Source organism: Simochromis diagramma, unplaced genomic scaffold (genome assembly GCF_900408965.1).
Source record: "Simochromis diagramma unplaced genomic scaffold, fSimDia1.1 OVJJ01000411.1, whole genome shotgun sequence".
In the NCBI taxonomy this organism is placed as follows: Eukaryota; Metazoa; Chordata; class Actinopteri; order Cichliformes; family Cichlidae; genus Simochromis; species Simochromis diagramma.
In genome coordinates, this window is record NW_024386735.1 from 845,144 (window position 1) to 864,434 (window position 19,291).

Sequence of the window (19,291 nt, forward strand, 5' to 3'; positions counted from 1 at the left end):
GGGGGACTGTGTACCTCTACAGTCCCTGAAGTCATCATGTGTGGGCGGGTAGTGCTTGCAGAGCCTCTCCAGGATAAGTTTGTAGTGCAGCAGGCGGTGAAGAGGCCTGAGGAGGAAGATGTTGAGGGGCAGGTAGCAAACCCGTTGCTGCTCGAAGTCTCGACATAAAGTCTCCACCTTCCGACTGGACCTGATAGTCATAGGGATGAAGTTTCTCTTTAGGACATCCTGTTTTGATTTGAACAACTTGTCTGCATGCTCACTGTTTTGCCACCCACCGACAGGCCCGCTCCAGTTCTACCAGGCACTCTGAATGTTTCTGGAGATGAATCGTCAACTGCTGCAGATGCGGAAAGAGATGAAACCAAGATAAGAGACAGAAATTAAAAGTTAAAAATTAAAATGCACCTTATTTTATGAAATTAATGATCCAGAGTCAAGTATGGAGATTTACCCTGAGACCCTGAATGTTCTTGAGTAAAACGTCACCAATTCGCTGATAGTCTCCTTTAATGTGGGCGTTAGATCGGCCCTCCCTGAAGAGAGATTAAGACGTGCGTTAATGTGCAGGAGCACAGATTCACCAGTAGGTGTCAGCTCAAAACATCTTACACAAGTGTGGAAAAGTCTTCATTCAACTCCCACAGACCCATTCATCTCACCAGTGTGTGTAAGTGTGTGTGAGTGTGTATGTGTGCTCCTGCCTGTCATTACAGAGATAACACAAAACAGATTCCGACAGCAGGGAAAGTGAGGAATTTCAGGTATTTGCACGAACACAGACTTTTTCATACCACATTATATCAAGTGAAGGAAAAAATTTCCAACAAAGCCATTTAGCCATCTCAGATTAAGGAAAATGAAAATGTAATCAGTTCAAATAATTCCTTGGGTTACTAAACAAAATCTAGGCTGAATATGACTATGAAACATGACTAGAACTGCTTGGAAACAAAGCAGCACACAGAGACGAACTACAGTAGAAGGGATTCATTTTTCCTGATCCTACATCAGCACCAAGATTAATCTGGTGTTAAAATGCTTCCCATTTTTTTGGACTTGTTTTGATTACATGCACTAATCCTGCTTAATTGCACTGTGGAAAATGTTCTACACATTTGAATTAAACATAAAAATAGGAAGGAATTAATTTGTGACCATTTTAGTTTGTAACATATTCTATTTTTATTCTTTTTCCTCTGTTAAAAATGGGGCCTATTATTCTTTACCTTATATAATGTTGTATACATACTGTTGTTTAGATAAGGCTTACTAAACCCTATGAGCCCAATGCTCTGTTTGAGACAGCCTTTTCCACTCTTGGATGTAGATGATGTCATACAGAGCCAAGACTGAAGCTGTGTTCGCACCGGAGATGGTTCGCTTGTTTTGCATCATTTTGAAGCTGAAGGCCAGTTGCTTGATGACATTGCAGGCTCTGATTGCCTTTACGATAAGATTCATATGTCATTTTTAATAGTCTTCTTCACTCTGATTGGTAGTGGCTTCAGTCAGTCATGTAGAAGTTGACAAAGTTAGTTTCGGGTCTCGCCTGCTTCCCGTCACCAGCGGTTATTAAACATGTAGTCATCTGAAATAATAGAAACTCATTCGCTTTCTGTGGTCACCACATCACTGCGAATCAGTTCCAGTGTGGATGCGCTGTCTGTGAGCACAGAAGCCCCACCCACCTCCTCTGTTCAGTCTAAGAGGGGCAGCCAATCATATGAAAGTAGGGGGAGAGGAGTTAAAACACCTTCTTTCAGTCAGAGTCAGCCCCAGGTTAAGATAAATACAGATTATTTTGAACCGTGGATCATGCAAAGCTACTTTTCCAGAGTAGGCTGAATAAAATTATAGAGCTGAAAATGAAAATAACAAATACAGCTTTAATTCAAGCCCTTTTTTAAACATAATAAACATACAATAAAAATAAATAATTTTAAACCTCATCTGTAAATTTCTGAAAAACAAAAAAACTTTTCTGAATGGAAACAGATGGACACTGACCACTGCGCCAGCCGCTGCTCTGTCTCTTTGAGGAATCCCTGATGAAACTTGTACACTGGATCGTAGTTGGCAGAGATCAGGCTCTTAACAGAGTCTGGGAAAGCCTCGTCTTTCCCCACAGCGCTGTGGAAGGACTAGAAAATTGACAAACAATGTGGACATGTGGAAAAAGAAGAAAATGCAGATCACATTTTATCTTTTACTATATACATATATTTTTTTAAATTGTATTTCCATATTGGATACTTCGGCACATAATGAGTGCCTTTTCTGCTCCTCACAAGTAAGTGAACAAAACATTCAGAAGGAATAAAAATAATGAGAATGTAACTCCTACTCATCCACAACTCCCCCAGATTACTGGCAGAGATTGGAAGGGACACATCCAGTATGAGGTCCCACACATTACTGGTAGGATCCAGGATGAGGGATTGGACATGACAACAGAAATCCATCAGACACACATAAATGTGCTCAGGGCCCCGTGTGAGCGCACCACGACCCCTGACACAGAGGTGTTATATTCCCCGCTGTAGTAAATCACACAGGATCTGAGAGCTCGAGCAGACAGGCGGCAGTCCAGCAGTTTCACAGACGGACTCGCCCGGAAAGAGCATGAGTGACACGAGATTTAAAAAAAAAGAAAAGAAAAAAGAAGAGAAAAAGATGGGTGGGTGTGGGATCCCAGGCGTGAGCTGTACCAGCAAAGGAAAATGTTTAAGAGGTTTTAAAAAAGCACCCGCGCATGCCTTCTTTCCACATCAAAGAGGCTGGAAACTACTAATGTGAAGAAAAACAGCTGAGAAAGGAAAAAGTAGGAACAGAGGCGTTTTCCACTCCACAGCGAGGTCAGAGGTCACCGTCAGTGTCTCAGTATTAAGGAGACAGGTCTTTAGCAAGCAGGTGCTGAACCTGTGTTTCTGCATTGGTGGTCTTTACTCATCATAACCCCGCCTATCACATTTCCTTTTTTTTTTTTTTTTTCGAAAGCAGTTGCGACAGACAGTAAAAGTGAGTCATATAAAAGCAAAGACTGAGTCTGACCCACATTAAGCTGCACTTTCATCCCAGACGCTGTTTTTATAAATGCAGAGTGGGTTTTTTTTCTGTGTTGACTTCAGCGGTTTTACTTGTAAACTAAAAGAGCCTGAAGCTAATTAGTCTGTCCAAGCTATGTAACAGCAAAAAGATACAAGTCTGCTCACTTACAAGGAAGAGAGTTGTAGCATATGCACTACACTGAATGCATTTTCATCTCTGTCCTGCATGAGAAAAGTGCTCATAAACTTCAGCCTTCAGTCGGGGGCCAAACTAAAGGCACATAAAAGCCTTTTTCTGGGATGTGAATAAAAAAAGAGAAGTAAGACTGGAACTGTGTGCTGGAACTAATGTAATATTAATGTTGCATTACTGAGAACAAACACTGTGAGATTTGTGAGTTTGGTTCAGACTTGAGCCTTTACTTTCCCTTTGGGGCCTCTTTTTCTAATATATAGCTGTAAAAAACACCAACGCTTGCATCTCGAATTCAGCACGTTGTGCGGTGCAAACCAACCCTGACTCACTGTTCCAGCACATGAGCTTTTAAAAAGATTAATTTTGGTACACTGTCCCAAAATTAGGCTTCTAAACCAACAGTTTTGACTCATTATTCCGGTACTAAGGCTCTAAAGAAACCAGCCTTGGCTCACGGTATGCTTTTGGACCACACTGGCTCTTGGTCCTGCCACTTTCAGTCTAATCCAGATGGTAATGGCGTCACAGTGTGAAGGGAAGAGATAACAGATTGGACACAAGAGACTGGACAATACATGGAGACAAAGAGGCACCACTATCTTTACCTCTGTGATAACCTGCAGGTCATTGAGGTAGGTCCGCTCTGTGGTCAATAGTTCCTTGGCTATAAAGTAAGCCTTGTCTGTGGGAAACTTCTAGACAGAAACAAAAAGAAGCAAATCAATCTGTTTATATATATTTTTATCTCATCTTCTACAGAAAGAAGTCTGCACATTATGTTGCGAAAGACCAGCAGTTCAGTTCTTGTTATTAATTTGGATGAATTCCCCCAATTAATAATTTCTTTGTCTCACCAAATTACAGTAACATGCAAAAGTCTTCAGCCAACCTTATTTCTTTGCATTTTGCTAGAAAAATTGGAAATAGCTGCATTGATTCATTGATTTGGCCCTTGAAGTTACTTTTTTGTTAGGGAGGATTTGTTTGTTGTTGAGTCCAATGTTAAAATAAGTTCTTTAAAAAGCAAAAAAAAAAAAAATGCTGCTAGTGAAACATTTTTCACTAGCAGTCAAAAACTAATGTGTACACTTACGTCTGCATTTTTTTTTTTAATACAAACAAAATTATAGCGGAAGTGCTGCCACATGTCTGGTCAGAAAGAGAGAACCAATTTGTTTATTTGGTAGTTCAATGAAAGACTTCTGTTAGTTAAGAGTGAGAAAACAAATTTGCATTCACGTTTGCAGTTTTGTATTGTTATACAATATTTGTATTACTTGAACACTGAAGCGGCCCTCCAATGAGATGACAGTGCCAGCAGTGGCCCACAGCTCATTTAAGTTTGAGACCCCTGCTGTGGACACTCACAGCACACTAATGACCTCCTCCATACGTACCGACAATGATTTGAATGAAAACTTTCACATTTGGATTTGTCACTCCTTCAGACCTGATGTCACTGTTTTTCATTCCAGTTCTTCTGTAATGTGGAATACCTCAGCACTCCTACCCCCACCCCTTTCTTTCCTTAAGATTGGCTTCTTGACAGCCAGTCTTTCACTGAGACCATTTCTGATGAGGTTTCAGTGAACAGTCGATGAATCGACCTTTGGGTCCAGATGCATCTCTCAGGTCCTGAGTCAGGTCTTTGCTTTAGTTTTCCTGTTTCTTAAGGACAAGACTTTCAGATATAGTTCATCTGCAACAAGGTCTTGTTTTGTTTTTTTCAGGTATGCCACTTCTTATTTTGTCCACTACTTGTCCAGTTTCCTCATATCTCCATGTGTATATGCAAGAAATAAGAGCAAGTTATGCGTTTTTGTGACAGGCTGTACCAACAAAACAAGTTCTTTGTTACTTCATGTTTTTATTCCTGTCTGTTTTGTGTAAACACAACACAGGGTCATAACTTGATTTGACCATATTAATGCTTCAGTGATTCATAGGTCAGTGTTAACAAACAAATAATTCCTATGAAAATGGTCAGGCGAAAGAACTGGATTGAAATGAGTGAAAAAGTCACCAAGACTTTTGAAAGGACTTAAGAAAGCCTGGAAAACTATTGCTCAAGCGCACTTACAAAAATTACAAGAATCTCTGGGTGCTTGAATCAAAATATAAAGAAAAGAGGAGTGGCTAAAGGCTTCTGCACATTTGTCTGAGTCACAGCATTGTTTTTTCCAAGTACTGAAAGACTTGGGTGTTCACAACTTCTTAGTCCAGACTAAATTCCTTTGAAGTCCTTCTGGGGGCCAATTCAGTGATTACAAGAAATTTCCCCATCCACCTTCTTACTCTCTGTATACCCACCTTCCTCCTCGCCTCGTCTTCCTCATCGTTGCGAACATATCCCGCTTCGGTAAGCAGCGGGCTGGTAAGTGGGGATAACGGCTGGATTTCAGCACTCTGTTCAGCACCCAGGACCCCAGTCCTTCCCATTCTCTGCCCATTCACAGAGCTGTTCCCATTAACTGCTACATGAGGACCTCCCAACGAAGACTTCTCTGAACCCGGACTTCCTGAGGGGCGAGAAGAAAAGAAGAATATAGAAAGGGGGGAGAAGCGGAGGTTAGGAATAGAACAAAGAGTAAGAGAAGATGACAAGAGAAGATAAGGGACAGTGTTAAATTTGATACAAAGAGAAATTCAGCTTCTACAATGAAATGCACTGCCAACTTGTATTTGTATTTCTTATCATTTAATAGAACATTTAATCATGACAGAATTATTTATTCTGCCAGACACAGCAGTGAAGCAAAAGGTTTCCAGGCTCACTGCACTGTGCACCTAAAAACATATTTAACAAGAAGAAGAATAATTGTTCAATAATATTGTCTCCAAATAACTCAGTTAAACATAAAACAAGATGATTGGCAATGAATTTCAACACTGGATAATTCTACACAATCAGTTCTAAAGTATGGTCTAATCTATTCTATTTGCATTCACTTATATGAATGTGAATATGATTAAAGCATAGCTAGAAGGGATGGAGAGAAGAAAAACAGACTGTTAGTAAGGAGCCAACCATTAATAAAGGTTATATCAAGGCATTACATAGGCAAATTAAGGGGAAGAATGACGGTGTGCATAGTGGAGGGCTTTGAACATTTCTGCATATTTCATAGTTCATCAGCAAGCTATCTTTTGCTTCAATTTGCCTACATAAACACCAGAAGGACAGTACAAGACTGATCAGTGCCATTAAATTTACAACCATTTATGATTTAAAAAAAGATCACCTAAACTTTGAGATGCTGGAAGCAGTAAAAGTTAGCCACTTTAACTTTTTACTAAAAAGTTTTGATGATGCCTTAAATGGAGCTGTCGTATAACAGGCATCTGCTCTGAGTAGTTTAAATCTGCTTCTGGCAGCCCTTTATGAAAATGATGGAAAGGGTAAAAAGATAAGTCTACTTCTCACTAATGTGAGAAACACTACAGATGTTAACTACATGGTACTAAGTCGTGACTGTATACTTGCCCAGGTGCAAAGTTTCCACAGAGTCCACTTCTATACACCAAACTGAATCATGGATAAAACCATGGCAACCAATGAGTGCAAGTCTGTGTGTGGGGGGGATGCTATAACAACACTGACAACCATACAGAAGACCACTAAGAAACTACCACAAAAAAACGAACTGAAGCTACAAAACAATAAACGGAGTGGAATCAAGTACAACACTGAAAAAGACAAACAGGCTACGCTACAGACTAACTACCACAACACAAAACACTGGTGGGATCCATGTGACGAGCAGGCGGAGGGTATATAGGTGGGTGTGTGAGGGGCACGGCAGTTCAGCACCTGTTTGTTCTAAAGAAATTCCCAAGTCCCTTTTCTTCTGACAAACGTCATCATTTTTTTGTTTATTGACACTAGTTCACACAATCAGTTACAGTGTTAAAAAGAGAGATTAAAGGGAAAATGGGGGAAGGGGGCCTCAGGGAAGTCACCAAAAAAGATTCAGAAGGTGCTTAGTGATGAAAATTAAAAAAAATAAAAAATAAAAAATAAAAAAAAAATAAAAAAAAGGACAGGTGTGGAGGAATACAAAGTGTTACAGCAGAGACAGAAAAAACAGTGAGTCAATGCAGCTTTAGTCCATTCAAAATCAGCGTGTTAATTTGTAAAGATGCTTATGCAGATCTTTGACTAGAATGGATGCATGTTCAGTATTTATAATTTCAAAGCATGCTACAGTCATTAAAATGAACAAATAAATAGAAAACATGCAAACCCCAACTGCCACCAAGGTCTCCACTTTAACTTTAAAAGAACAGCAAACAAGTGGTTTACACCTTTTAAAAAAAATCATGTAAAAAGAAAAAGATTAAAGGATCAAGTGATGCAGCAGTACCCTTGTATACCATTTTAATAATCTAAATTTAAGAAACACTTTGAAAATATGGTTGCTTTCTTGCTCAGACTTAAATACGAAGACTGAAACCTCTTATGTCTATAAATATGAACTCAGCTTAAGTTAGCTTAGCTTAGTTAGCAACAAGTAAGAAAATCCCCACAAAACCGCAACCTGTCAAGTTATTTTCTAAACTTTACAGTTGCTAACAAGTGGAATTTGTCACTTTTAGACGAGATATGGGGTATGTTTTTTGCTAAGCTAAGCTAACTTGCCACTGGCTGTAGCTTCATATTTTCAACATATATAAATCTTTAGCTTTCAGAAAGACATCAAATATTTCCAAAAGTTTCAAACTATTTCGTGATGCAACCTGATATCATCACAGTGTGTATATATATGTATATATAATCGCCAAAAAAAGCTACAAGGTAGTTTACCTTTCATTTTAAATTAATCAGTCAAATTAACCAAATTTGGCTGCAATTAATTCCATAAATAAACAAAATATCAATCAATCAATCAATCAATCAGTCTTTTACTGCATCTACTTTATATTAAAACTACAAAAACAAGCTTCAGTGGAAGTGACTGGCTTCAAGTGCTACTTGTTGACAGGCAGCGAGACTAAAGACAAGCTGGACTCAACCCCAGTATTCCAGTGTATGCATGTGAATAACTTCTCACAATACTCTGACTTTCATACCTTAAAAAATAAAATGCCAATATCTCTCAAAGATATCTTTATTTTTGCACTTGCATTATGCTTTAAGCTGAACGTTACTTGTGTCTGTCTACCTTCGCCCTCTCAGTCTCCGTTAAAAGAGCACTGGAGTTGAGTCAGCCTTGTTTTGTCCTCATGCTTGGTGAGGAAACCGCAATGGGTACGAATGGTTTCTAAATATTTAAAAACAAAACAGTGCAGTTGAGAAATCATGAGCAAGGAGCAACAACAACAACAACAATAACAACAACAAAAAAGGGCTATAAACTGCAGTAAGAAGTATCGGAGTCTAGAAGCCTGCAAAGCTATAGGGTTGTTGTTAGGATTGTGTTAAACTGCAACCTCACACATCTGGATCCAGTTTAAGCCCCATGACAGAAACACAGCGTGACAGAGGGAGCAAAAACAGAGTTGAGTGACAGAGAGCAGCAACATCCTTCACCTGGTTAACATGCATTTACAGTACAGAAAGTGAAATGGTGAGAAAACAGTGCTGAAAGACTTTTTTTCAACCCCTTGAAATAACAACAACAAAAAAAGAAGCGAGAACATGCTTAAAAACAAACATTTACAAAGAGTGAATCATGAACATTTGATTCAGGTAGAGGCAGCAGGAAACAAAAGGTCATTCAACCTTGGAAGCTGATAAAATCTTGACGACATTCAGTCCAAATTAAGCCACCTTGTAACTTGAACCCCCAATATCAGCAAAACAGTTCAGCTTCCTGAAACTGAATCTACTAACAGTACTGTTTGTGTTTGCATTTGTTGTGCTACAATTTAGGTGCAAAAAGACTGTAATATGCAAGAAGAACCAAACCAGAATGAGAATGAGCAAGCTAAGACACTGATTTAATACCATTTAATGCAATTTTTGCTTACTCAGTCCATCTGGATGACAGTGCTGACACATGACATCTAAACAAAAGCTCCTTGTGTTGATCTTTAAAGTAATTTCAACTGATACTCAACAGGTTGGCTTATTTTTGTACTGATTTAGTTTATGGGACATTCAAACATTTCCTGCATGTCTCAAGAGAAGCCCACACTTTAATTCACTTCAGTTTGATCCAATTCAGCGTGCTGTAGTGGAGCAGCCAGTGACAGAGATGGAGATGGGAAGCCTTCACCAGCAGAAAACAGCATCCAGAGAGGTGAAAGATAACAGGGTTACCTCTGTTTGCGGTTGCAGCGCATGCCTGGAGCCAAGCCGAGCAAAGCAGGACGAGGATGGCGGTCGGTGTGTTTGATTACCGCTGATTGTGTGCATATAAACCATGACAGAAAGAGAAAGCATAACCGTAGAAAGAAATAAAGGCTGAAGAAATCCCCCTAAACCCATCACCAGCCAGCTGAAGTAGCATAAGTGTTGAAATGTAGAGACAAATGGAGCTTCAGCTAGAAAACACAGATATAAAAGATTAGGGTTTCCCTAAAATTGATGCAAACCTACTTCAATTGGTCTAAATACAAAAAGTCATGACCGCAAATATCCAGAATACCATGCAGATCACCCACGACAGACAGACAAATGAACTGAATGCATGAAAAATTGCTCAGAAGACAGGAACAACAGCAGTCGGCTATTTTCCTCCTCTGGCAGATCCCAGTAACTCACATAGAAAACACACTTTTCCCAAAGTGTAACACTCCAAGTACAATTCAATCGACTAACTAAATCAAATACACTGTACAGTTAAAGGGGATCAGACCAACTGTACAGAAGTCCCTCCTAGCATCCTATCAAATCCATTTATGAACTTCAGCTATTACCTCAAAGTCCATCTATTGCACCAGACAGTCTGATTTAGAGAAAAAAAGCTACACTATAACTACAAAATGGGTGTATAATGCCACAGAAAGGCAGAAAATCTGCTGAGCTTGACAGCTTTTAGAAAGACCAATCAAGTATCACATTTACTACCAAAAAGAAAAAAACTCTTCACACACACTTCTACACCTTAATGTCCCACAAATAAGAAAAAATTGTCTTAATTCTCAACAGTGTGGCAAATGCTAACAAGTAAAGTGTGAAGTGAACAAGAATTTTTTGAAAATTCAAGGTTTTCCTCTAACTTTCTATGAAACATTTCCTTCTGCACATTCAACTACAGTGAATATAAACGTTTCTGAGTTATGGCACGTTGTGAGGAAGCTTTTACCAAATGTATGCTCATTATTTTATTGTATTATTTTATACAAAGAGCTGGCTGGCTCACAAAAGTGTCAGCTAGCAGCTTACTAAGAAATCTGCATACGTAATTTTAAAAAAGGAGTTTAGAAACAACAGATGTTATTAAAGATTCAATTCGCCATTAGAAAACACACATCTTGTCCTATGTTTACGCTCCAGAAAATACGTTAGATCCTGTGTGTAAAGCGTGCTTGATTATAAAATGTGTAAAAGCATCGCAATCAACCATAGTGTTTTCCTTCTATTTCGGTGCTCGTCAGTGTAGCAGGAAGACAAAGCTGTCTCTAAGAAGAAAAAGACGACTTTAAACATCTGTTTATCTGTAACACACTAAATTAACACGTTGTTTTTTTCCTTTTGCCCACTCATGCTCGCTCAACAGCTAAAAACCCGACCGCCTATGTCTTCCTCATTAAAGCGGTAACACCCTTCCTCTTCCTCCTCACCGTCGCCACCCTCCTCCAACTGCAAACTCCCGAAATGGAACTTGGTGTGAGAGAGCGGGGATGTGCCGTTTGAGTTAACCGAAATCATGGAGCTGACGGCGGCCGGGTTGCCGTACATTAAGGGCTGGCTGTACGCACTGCTGCCCGTGTCTGACTCTGTGTCGCTGGTGTCTGTGCCGCTGCTAGTAGACCCGTCGATCATTTGGACCGGCTGGTTTAGAGTGTTGTATTTGTTATTAGACGGGCTGCTGCCGGGCTTTCCCTGACGCCCGAACATCCGCTGCACCGTATTGGACCGTGGCTGACCAGGAACCAGGAGGTTCCTGTCATTGCCGTTGGTCATCATCATTCTACGCTCCAGTGGGGCAGAGCCAGGAGTTTTGGCGTGCAGCCCAGAGCGATTGCGGTGGTTGATGGGTGTCGATGTCAGCTGGCTGAGAATGAACGGGTCAGTGTCAGAGCGGTTCCTCATGTTATTGTTGTTGTAGTACGGTTTAGCCAGATTTGGCGAAGTGCGGTTTGAGGCGATCGGGGAGTAGCTGCCATAGTGGTTTTGTGGATGGGATGATGGCGGGACTGTGGGAGTCTCCACAGGGAGCGCTCCAGGACGTTTACTGAAATAATGCCCACCGTCATCCCACCGCGAAGCTGAACGTGGCTGACTGTGACCGTTTGTCATCTCTGAGTGACTGAGTGAGTTTGTGCGGTGATGGAAGCTGCTGATCACCGGGCTGGAGCACTGACTGCGTGTCCCGGTTCCTAATGGACGACCCAACACTGCACCTCGCTTGTCTCGCCCCTGAAAGATCTCATCTAACAGCGTGCTGTGGAGCGGGAGACGCCCATTTGTCAAAACGTCCTCATCTGTTAGCTCGTGACTCACATTAAACTTGTTACACACAGGAGACTGATTTACAGTGTTCCTGTTACCCTGCATGCTTTGCTGCTGCTTCCCCACCATACCCTGCTGCATCAGCCCTTGGTGATTGGTGTGATAGAACCCATTAACAGCCCCAAACAGCCTCCCAGCTTGCCCCCCATTTCGACCAGGACTACCCAAGTGCCTACTATAAGCACAAGGCTCATCCTCATTGCTGTCATTTGCATTGCTGTGACCCCGGGTAGCCCTGTTGTTCTTTGTCACATCACATTCACTGTCTATGTCGCTGCAGTCTATGTAAGGAATAGAAGAGCTGCTGCCTTTGTTTGCCCTGCAGGATGGACCTGGGTTGAGGAGCTGCTGGTCCAGTACTGATCCCGCAACGTGGTGGTTCTGTCGGGGCTGAGTCGGGTCTGAGCCAGGCGCTGCCGTTAGGCCATGAAGACCGTTGGTGGGGGGCGTGACCGCCTGTGGCTCCTCCGAACCATTAGGTACAGCCAGATGGCTCAATCTGTCTGAGTCAGGCTGGTCTGCTAACGGGATCGACGTGGCACTCTGCAAATAACAAGAGGGGAGAAAAGACAGAACATGGAGTGAAGATGGAATGAAAGGTTAAAAGGGGGGAATAATAAAGGATAAAACTGTTATTTATTTGGGCTCTATTACAGGGACAGCCTTAGAGCAAGCACTCAGTTACACATTTTCACTCCCTGGAACGGCATGGGTACACAAGCTTTGTAATCACAGCTCCAGATGTAAACAAAGATGCTGAGGAGTGATTTTTAAAAAAAGAAGAAGAAAAAAAAAAGCTTGTTAATTATCGTGTGGTTGTGTTTCGGCGTTTTCTAATGCAGTTCCAAGTAAAGGTAAACATATTTCTCCCTCTGGTTTTCTACTGTACTTTCCCTCACACTATTTTGGTAGTTGACATTTCTGAGTCCATACATTTACGCTATGACTATTATTCTTTATACTGAGGCAATGATTGTTATTCTCTCACTGATTAATTCAAAACACTTGTGGGTTGAGTTAACCTGACATGTAGTTAGATTTCTCAGGAGGTGCCCATCAGGTTATGGCATAGACTGAAGGATAATTCAGACAAGACAAGCCTGAGCATGTCTAAGAGTGAGAGCCAATGTCAGCCCCCAATGTTGATTTAGTACCTAAATACGGAGCTACTTCAACAACCTCTCACAAAACACAGTACTTTGATATGCAAGAAAACTATTCCTGCTGAAAGTGTAAAAGAAACTCATATTGCTCATTGAGGCAAAGATAGCAGGATATGCTAGCAGCATGAAGTGTGAACGTAATGCCAATCAATAACTCCAAGCACCCATGGATTTTACTGCGGGGGTTATGTGTTGGAAAAGCAGGGCTTTAAGCAGCTGATTAAAAAGCTTGGCCAAAGATACAACATCCCAGGCAGAAAATAAAATATTTGTCAGTTTAATTATGTGACAGTATTGTGCAGTTCCTGAAGAGTTACAAGGTTTAGTTACTTTAGTTATTGTTAAACTAAAACGGTAAGCAGTTATTTTATACTTTTTATAACATACTGCTACTTTCTCATCAGTAACGACCAGCTCCTAACACAAACAGAACTCCTACACCAAGCAAGCTAAAGTTAGCCCGCTAGCTGCTACACTGGGAAATAGCTTTGTTACCAGGTAAAGCAATGTTAGCCAACAGGAAGCATGTGTGTATTGTTCAGCTTGGCTTCCCAAAGAGTTTCTGATCTTACACTAAAGTAAAAATACCAGGACTGCCAAATTTAAAAAAAAAAAAAAAAACAAAAAAAAAAAAACCTAATTCAAGCATAGAATACACTACTTTATCAAAGGCCAGAAATGGATATAAAAACGCAAACATCTTTTTCAAGTAATGCAACAAAGACTAACTGCCTCAACTATACGTGCCTAATTTTGACCTCCGATCTCAGACGAAACATCCTGGAGATATTGTGCATGCAATAGCACAATATAACAGTGCAGTGTAGTTTTGTATGTGCTGTTTTGGCTCATGCTTTTTTGCATAAACACTAACCTGCTAATGGTTGTGGGTGTCATTAATAATGGGTTTCTAGAAAAGTTTTAAGCTCGCATTACCTCTTTTGGCACATGTGATCTTGTGGAGGCAGACTGAGGGGATATGCTGCTGTTGGACAGGATCTTACTGTGTTTCCTGAAAAAAAAAGCAGGGAAACAGATGAGATTATACCATATACGACTAATCAGCAAACCGAAAAATTTGATTACATTTAACTTCAGTAGCTTGGCTCAGTCTTGGTAAAACGAAGGAGGAACACTACACCTTTCAAATGGAACTTTCTTGGGCTCGGAGTCTTTAACGTAATCAATGATTTGCTTCTGGGTTCGACCACTGCAGGTAGAGGACACGGAAAGAAGACCAGTTGATACGAAACCAAAATATTTTAAAAAGAGGAGTTCACTATCAGTCTCTTTTTTCTTTCCTCTTCTTACCTGAACCGGAATGAGGATCCTCGGGTGAAGAGGATGGGCTTGGGTTTTGGTTTGGGCTCCTCAAAGAGTCTGAAGAAGGCATGGTACTCGACACAGATCTTCCAGAAAACCTTACAGCAGTCCCTGCTGGCCATGGCAAACTCCAGCGTGTCATGGTGGGCATTCTGCTGGGAGAATACAGCAACAAATATAAGCACAGAAAGCAGAAAGAGAAAAGGCGAGACAAGAAAAGAAAGGAAACGTCGCATGAACTTACAGTAGGGTCGGCTCTAAGCTTGATTAGGAACCTTTTACGTTTGAAGCTGAGTTTACGGATCTTGGACCAGTTGAAAGAGTTAATTTTTGTGTTCCCCTGAATACAGAAAAATCAGAATCAGTTAAGACAGCACAAGCAAAATTGAAAACAAACCCAAAACTACCAGGAGGTGCATTCCTTACCGGATGAGTTGGGTGGAGGCTTACCACAAAACGTCAGGAACCAATTAATCGATTTGTCATATCAGCTAAATTTTAAAAGATCTCAGCACTCTTTGAAGATGTGGCAGAAAAAAATCAGGGCAGTGAAACAGCGCAGACTGGACTTAATTGGGGTCAGCCTGGTCAAAAGAGAGTGCATCCACTGTTCTATGGCATGTTTTGTGTGTTATGTTTGAGAGTGTCAGGTCAGAGCACCATTAAAAAAACTGCCTGAACTGCAGCCGAGCAGCAGCAACCATCTGTTAATTGCTGTGCCAAATATCTCGGTGTTGTCAGTGGAGAAAACCTTCCACCTTGAGTTGAGGATACTATGATACTAAGACTAAGACTCCCTTCCTTCTTTCTTCTATAAAATATCTAAAGCATTTACAACTCATACAAAACATATTTGTCAGCCTTGTTAATGTCTGTCGAAAAACCGTTGGTGTTCACCTAGAAAATATCAATTTTTAGCCAACTGCCCCACCCAAGCCCCAAAAACCTTTTATGGCCCCTACTTATTGAAGATTTTACCTGGAAAACCAGTACTCCACTGTTTGCTACAGCCAGGCTGAGTTTAGTACCCTCGCGGTCCTTCGCCGGGTGTAAGCGAACACCATACATCTCTAACCGCCGTGCGATTTCAAGCAGCTGATAGTCCGACTCTGCCGGCGTCTGCCCGCTGTGGAGAAGAGAGATGCATCAAACTATCAGCGATCAATCAGCAGCTCATTTAAGCCATTCGTCTTAGTTAGTGTTCTAGACTTGCTCTCAGTGTGTAAGAAAATCAATTCCTCTAACCAAGAGGTAATGAGTCACAGCTTAAACTGTGCATCTCAGGGGCTAAACAAGCATCTATTCTGGGTATACTGAGAATTTAAAAACATGGGTCAGCCTTAAAATACATTGCGGAACCCACAGCGGGGAGGAAGAAATCAGCCACAAAAGCCACACAAAGTTTGTTTCCTCACAAAATCTGAAAATAGCTTCCTGTTTCCTGTATAAGCGGCTGAATTGGCCATTTCCTTCCTGTGTCGGCTAAGGGGAGGGTGAAGGATTGAAGGGAGGCAAGGCGGAGAGGAGGGTGAGGGGAGAACGGGTGTGCGGTGCACGGTGTGACGGTGACTGATGATCAACAAGTTTGTTTTTCAGCTCTTATTCAATTCAATTCAATTTTATTTATATAGCGCCAAATCACAACAAAAGTCGCCTCAAGGCGCTTCATACATTATTGGTGGTTAAGGGAGGGTTTTGCATGTCCAGAAAAGAATCTCATTTATTTATTTGCTGCCAGCAGCATGGAAATGAAATACATGATGTGTGTGTGTCTGTGTGTGTGTGTGTGTGTGTGTGGTCCCAGGGGCACAGTAGGAGTGCCAAGTGGTATGTTTGCAGATAGCCAGCTCTGCAGGGGAGAGATTTAGAAGTGTGTGAATGTGAGTGTGTGCTGGCTGTTGTGGTTAGAAGATAAACCTCTCTGCAGGAGGGAGACTTATGGGTGTGTGTTTGGGGGGTGTATATTTGAATAAACAGATAAATATCTTTGCATTGCAGACTGGAATTATGCGAGCCTGGTGTGTGTTTATATATGACAAACATATCTCTCCTGACACCTCTGAGCTTGCCACCTAGAAACTGATCTGTACCTCAGCTCAGTATTGTTTTCTAAGCAAGGATAATCTTGCTGTTTGCAGGTAAACAGTGCTGCTTTGGTACTGTTAGAATGACCCGAATTGTTAATAACCTCTTGACATTCATGCTAACATACTGTGAAACTGGTGGAGTTTATGTTTGTGATTACTAAAGGCTTCCTCCCCCCATGAATCATGTATACACAGACCTGTGTTCACTTAATCCACCAAAGCTGATCAGATTTTAAAGCCTTTATATTAATTTCAGATAATGCAGCTATGTTGGAAGTCAATCATGATCCGGTGGGAAAGGGAAACGTGAAGAGAGGAAGAAACATTAAGGATCATGATAACCATTATTTGTCAGAATTTTGTAACTCAAGTAGTTTGATCTTCTAGTAAAATAATTGATTCATAAGGAGACTTGATTGTTTTTTAGATTAAAAATTAACCGGCTCAGAAACAGGTTATGTTCCAGATAAGAGCTCATCAGGCATGACATCACTGCCTACTGACTAATCAATTCTCTGGAAAACGGCATCACTTCCTGGAAAATCTCTCAGAGCTGTGAAAGGACAGTAGGAGGGTCTAAGGTTTTTCCATAGTGTCTGATGTGTTTGTGTTTTCCTGATGCAACTTTATTTAATTTCAACTTACAATAATTTTAGTGTCTAATACTAATAGTGTGTTAATATCCGATCCTAAAACAGGCCATGTATTTGTAGTAATAGACACTATATCAAATTAGCGTGCAGTCTATACACATATGGTTGAATTTGCTTTTTAAAATTGTATTTAACTTAGGTTGCTCTCAGACGCATGCTTGCAATTTGTCAAATGCTGCCAATGCACTTTAATGTGACCGGCTTAAATGACGAACCCCTGTGTTATCTGCTTATCCATCTGATAACCACTTCTGTGTGACTGCTTAACCTGATTGCCGATAAGTGAAGATGTATTACAGGAAGATACCCTGGGGATGCTGAACTTGCAGGGCCCCGTCTGAGCCTCATGCTCTCTCTCCTGACTTAGATACTACTCCTAATAGTCTACTCCAATCAGCAATCAGGTTACTCTTTGGTTGTTTTAACCCATATTTCCTTGTTTTTGATGGTAACAGCAGGTGTTCTGCCTGCTTTCATTTTATTGATAATAACTGTTTTGTTTTGTTTTTTCTTCTTAGTCTCCTTATTTAACTTGGGCACTTTTATTGTTACTGCCCCACATCTCAGGCCGGCAAAGTATAGAGTAAGAGAGCATGAAGGCTATGAAGTTAATAAGACATGGTAGAGCAGCCGGGTGTATACACGACTTCCACATGGGAGAGTGGGGTTTGAATCCCATTCAAGTTACTGGGAGGGGCTGAAAACTTACATTGGTTGCCATTTTTTGACACTGTGCAGATTAAACCCATGCTGATTCCCACAAAGCATAGAGAAAACCCTGAATTCACTGGAACTCACATCTAATATGCAATCCATGTGTGGACTTGCACACGAGATAACTCACACATGGTCGCGGTGGCAGTCTATGATCTCGTCTCTAATGGCGTCTTGGTCGGGCAGATACTTATTGTGAAGGAGGTGCTGCCAGCTCTGGGTCTCATCGAAGTCTCCGATCTCAGCTGGTGGAGGGAAAAGAAAATGGATATTTATTTAAAGTGAGGACGAGGAAGGTTAGGAGCTGATTAAAATAAAGATGCAGAGTGTTGAGGAAAAAAAAAAAAAAAAAGAGTTAAAAAGGTCTTTTCCTCATCCACACACCAACCTTGGCCACTCTGTTGTAGATGAAGTGTGCTGATGCATGCGTCCCCATCTGTTTTATACCAGCAGTAATAACCCCCATATACTGTACCGCCCGCAGGTGCACATACGGGCTGAGCACTGACAGTTGCTATGACAACTGAGCAATATCCTTCAGTATACAGCGCTGTACCTTAGCAGCATCTGAAAGACGGAGTCAAGATCCTATATTCTCCATTTACAGAACTGAGGTACAATGGTCGTAGTGACGAATCGCGACCATAAAGTCTGCATCCTGTAGACGACCACATGCTCACACTTCATTCAACTATAACGCTTACAATTATAAATGAGAGGTGATTGAGATTGTAATGCTATGGTGGTTCCCGTTGGTATTACTGTAAGTGTTGAAGGAGGCCGTTTTGTATTTATGTTCGTTGTCATTTACTTGGTATAAAACACAGTAAGTGGTGCTGAAATTACCCCCACAGGGAATCTCTGTAATGAATCTGTTGATTTACAGTCAGTCATCTACATAAGCAAAGCATTTACATTATAATAGAACCTTCACAGAGGCCAAAGATCTTTTCAGACAAGGAAATTTTAGTAACTATTAAAAGCTATCTGCATATGAATATGCAGTATCTGCAGGCAACTGACCCCTCAGATTTAAGCAAGCAAGAGGGGCCATATCTGGTGAAATGCAGTCAGCTACTGTCTGATGATGAGCAGACTGTCAATGTGTACTCATTGACAGATGACAGTGAAAGCCCCAAAATATCAGCAGTTGTCCCGGAGGCACCAAAGGATAGCTGATGACTTCAAATACTGTGAAGAATCCAACACCCCTCAACATGAAAGGCATTTACCGGGTGGCACAATGGCCTTTAGCCTGGCATTTGTCATGTGATGAACGAAAGGAAGCTGTGAGTAACAAGAGTGCTCTTTCCTGCCTTGAAAGGCTCCATCACTTCCACCCACTTTGCTGCTAAAGCATTAATGAATAACCCAAGTAACCATCCATCGATTCGCTTCCACTTATCCTTTTCAGGGTCGCGGGGGGTGCTGGAGCCTATCCCAGCTGTCATAGGGCGAGAGGCAGGGTACACCCTGGACAGGTCG

The 19,291-nt window shown here is 41.2% G+C and overlaps 1 protein-coding gene across 6 annotated transcripts in view; it reads right to left on the reverse strand.

Annotated features, from left to right (window-relative positions):
- The window catches only part of LOC120734676 (FERM, ARHGEF and pleckstrin domain-containing protein 1-like), a 67,427-nt gene that overhangs the window by 7,373 nt on the left and 40,763 nt on the right, over positions 1-19,291 (reverse strand). For 2 of the 6 annotated variants that reach the window (XM_040033667.1, XM_040033717.1), the window contains exons 8-20: positions 17,937-18,051; positions 15,331-15,478; positions 14,597-14,692; positions 14,341-14,507; positions 14,171-14,239; positions 13,966-14,041; positions 12,175-12,409; positions 5,557-5,765; positions 3,852-3,941; positions 2,011-2,144; positions 455-536; positions 279-340; positions 15-190 (exon numbers count right to left, since the gene is read on the reverse strand). In XM_040033667.1, the coding sequence (XP_039889601.1) occupies positions 15-190; positions 279-340; positions 455-536; positions 2,011-2,144; positions 3,852-3,941; positions 5,557-5,765; positions 12,175-12,409; positions 13,966-14,041; positions 14,171-14,239; positions 14,341-14,507; positions 14,597-14,692; positions 15,331-15,478; positions 17,937-18,051 (1,659 nt within the window). Of the gene's footprint in view, positions 1-14; positions 191-278; positions 341-454; positions 537-2,010; positions 2,145-3,851; positions 3,942-5,556; positions 5,766-7,870; positions 12,410-13,965; positions 14,042-14,170; positions 14,240-14,340; positions 14,508-14,596; positions 14,693-15,330; positions 15,479-17,936; positions 18,052-19,291 lie in introns of those variants that run through there. The other 4 variants (XM_040033868.1, XM_040033794.1, XM_040033957.1 and 1 more) reach the window with 4 other exon arrangements.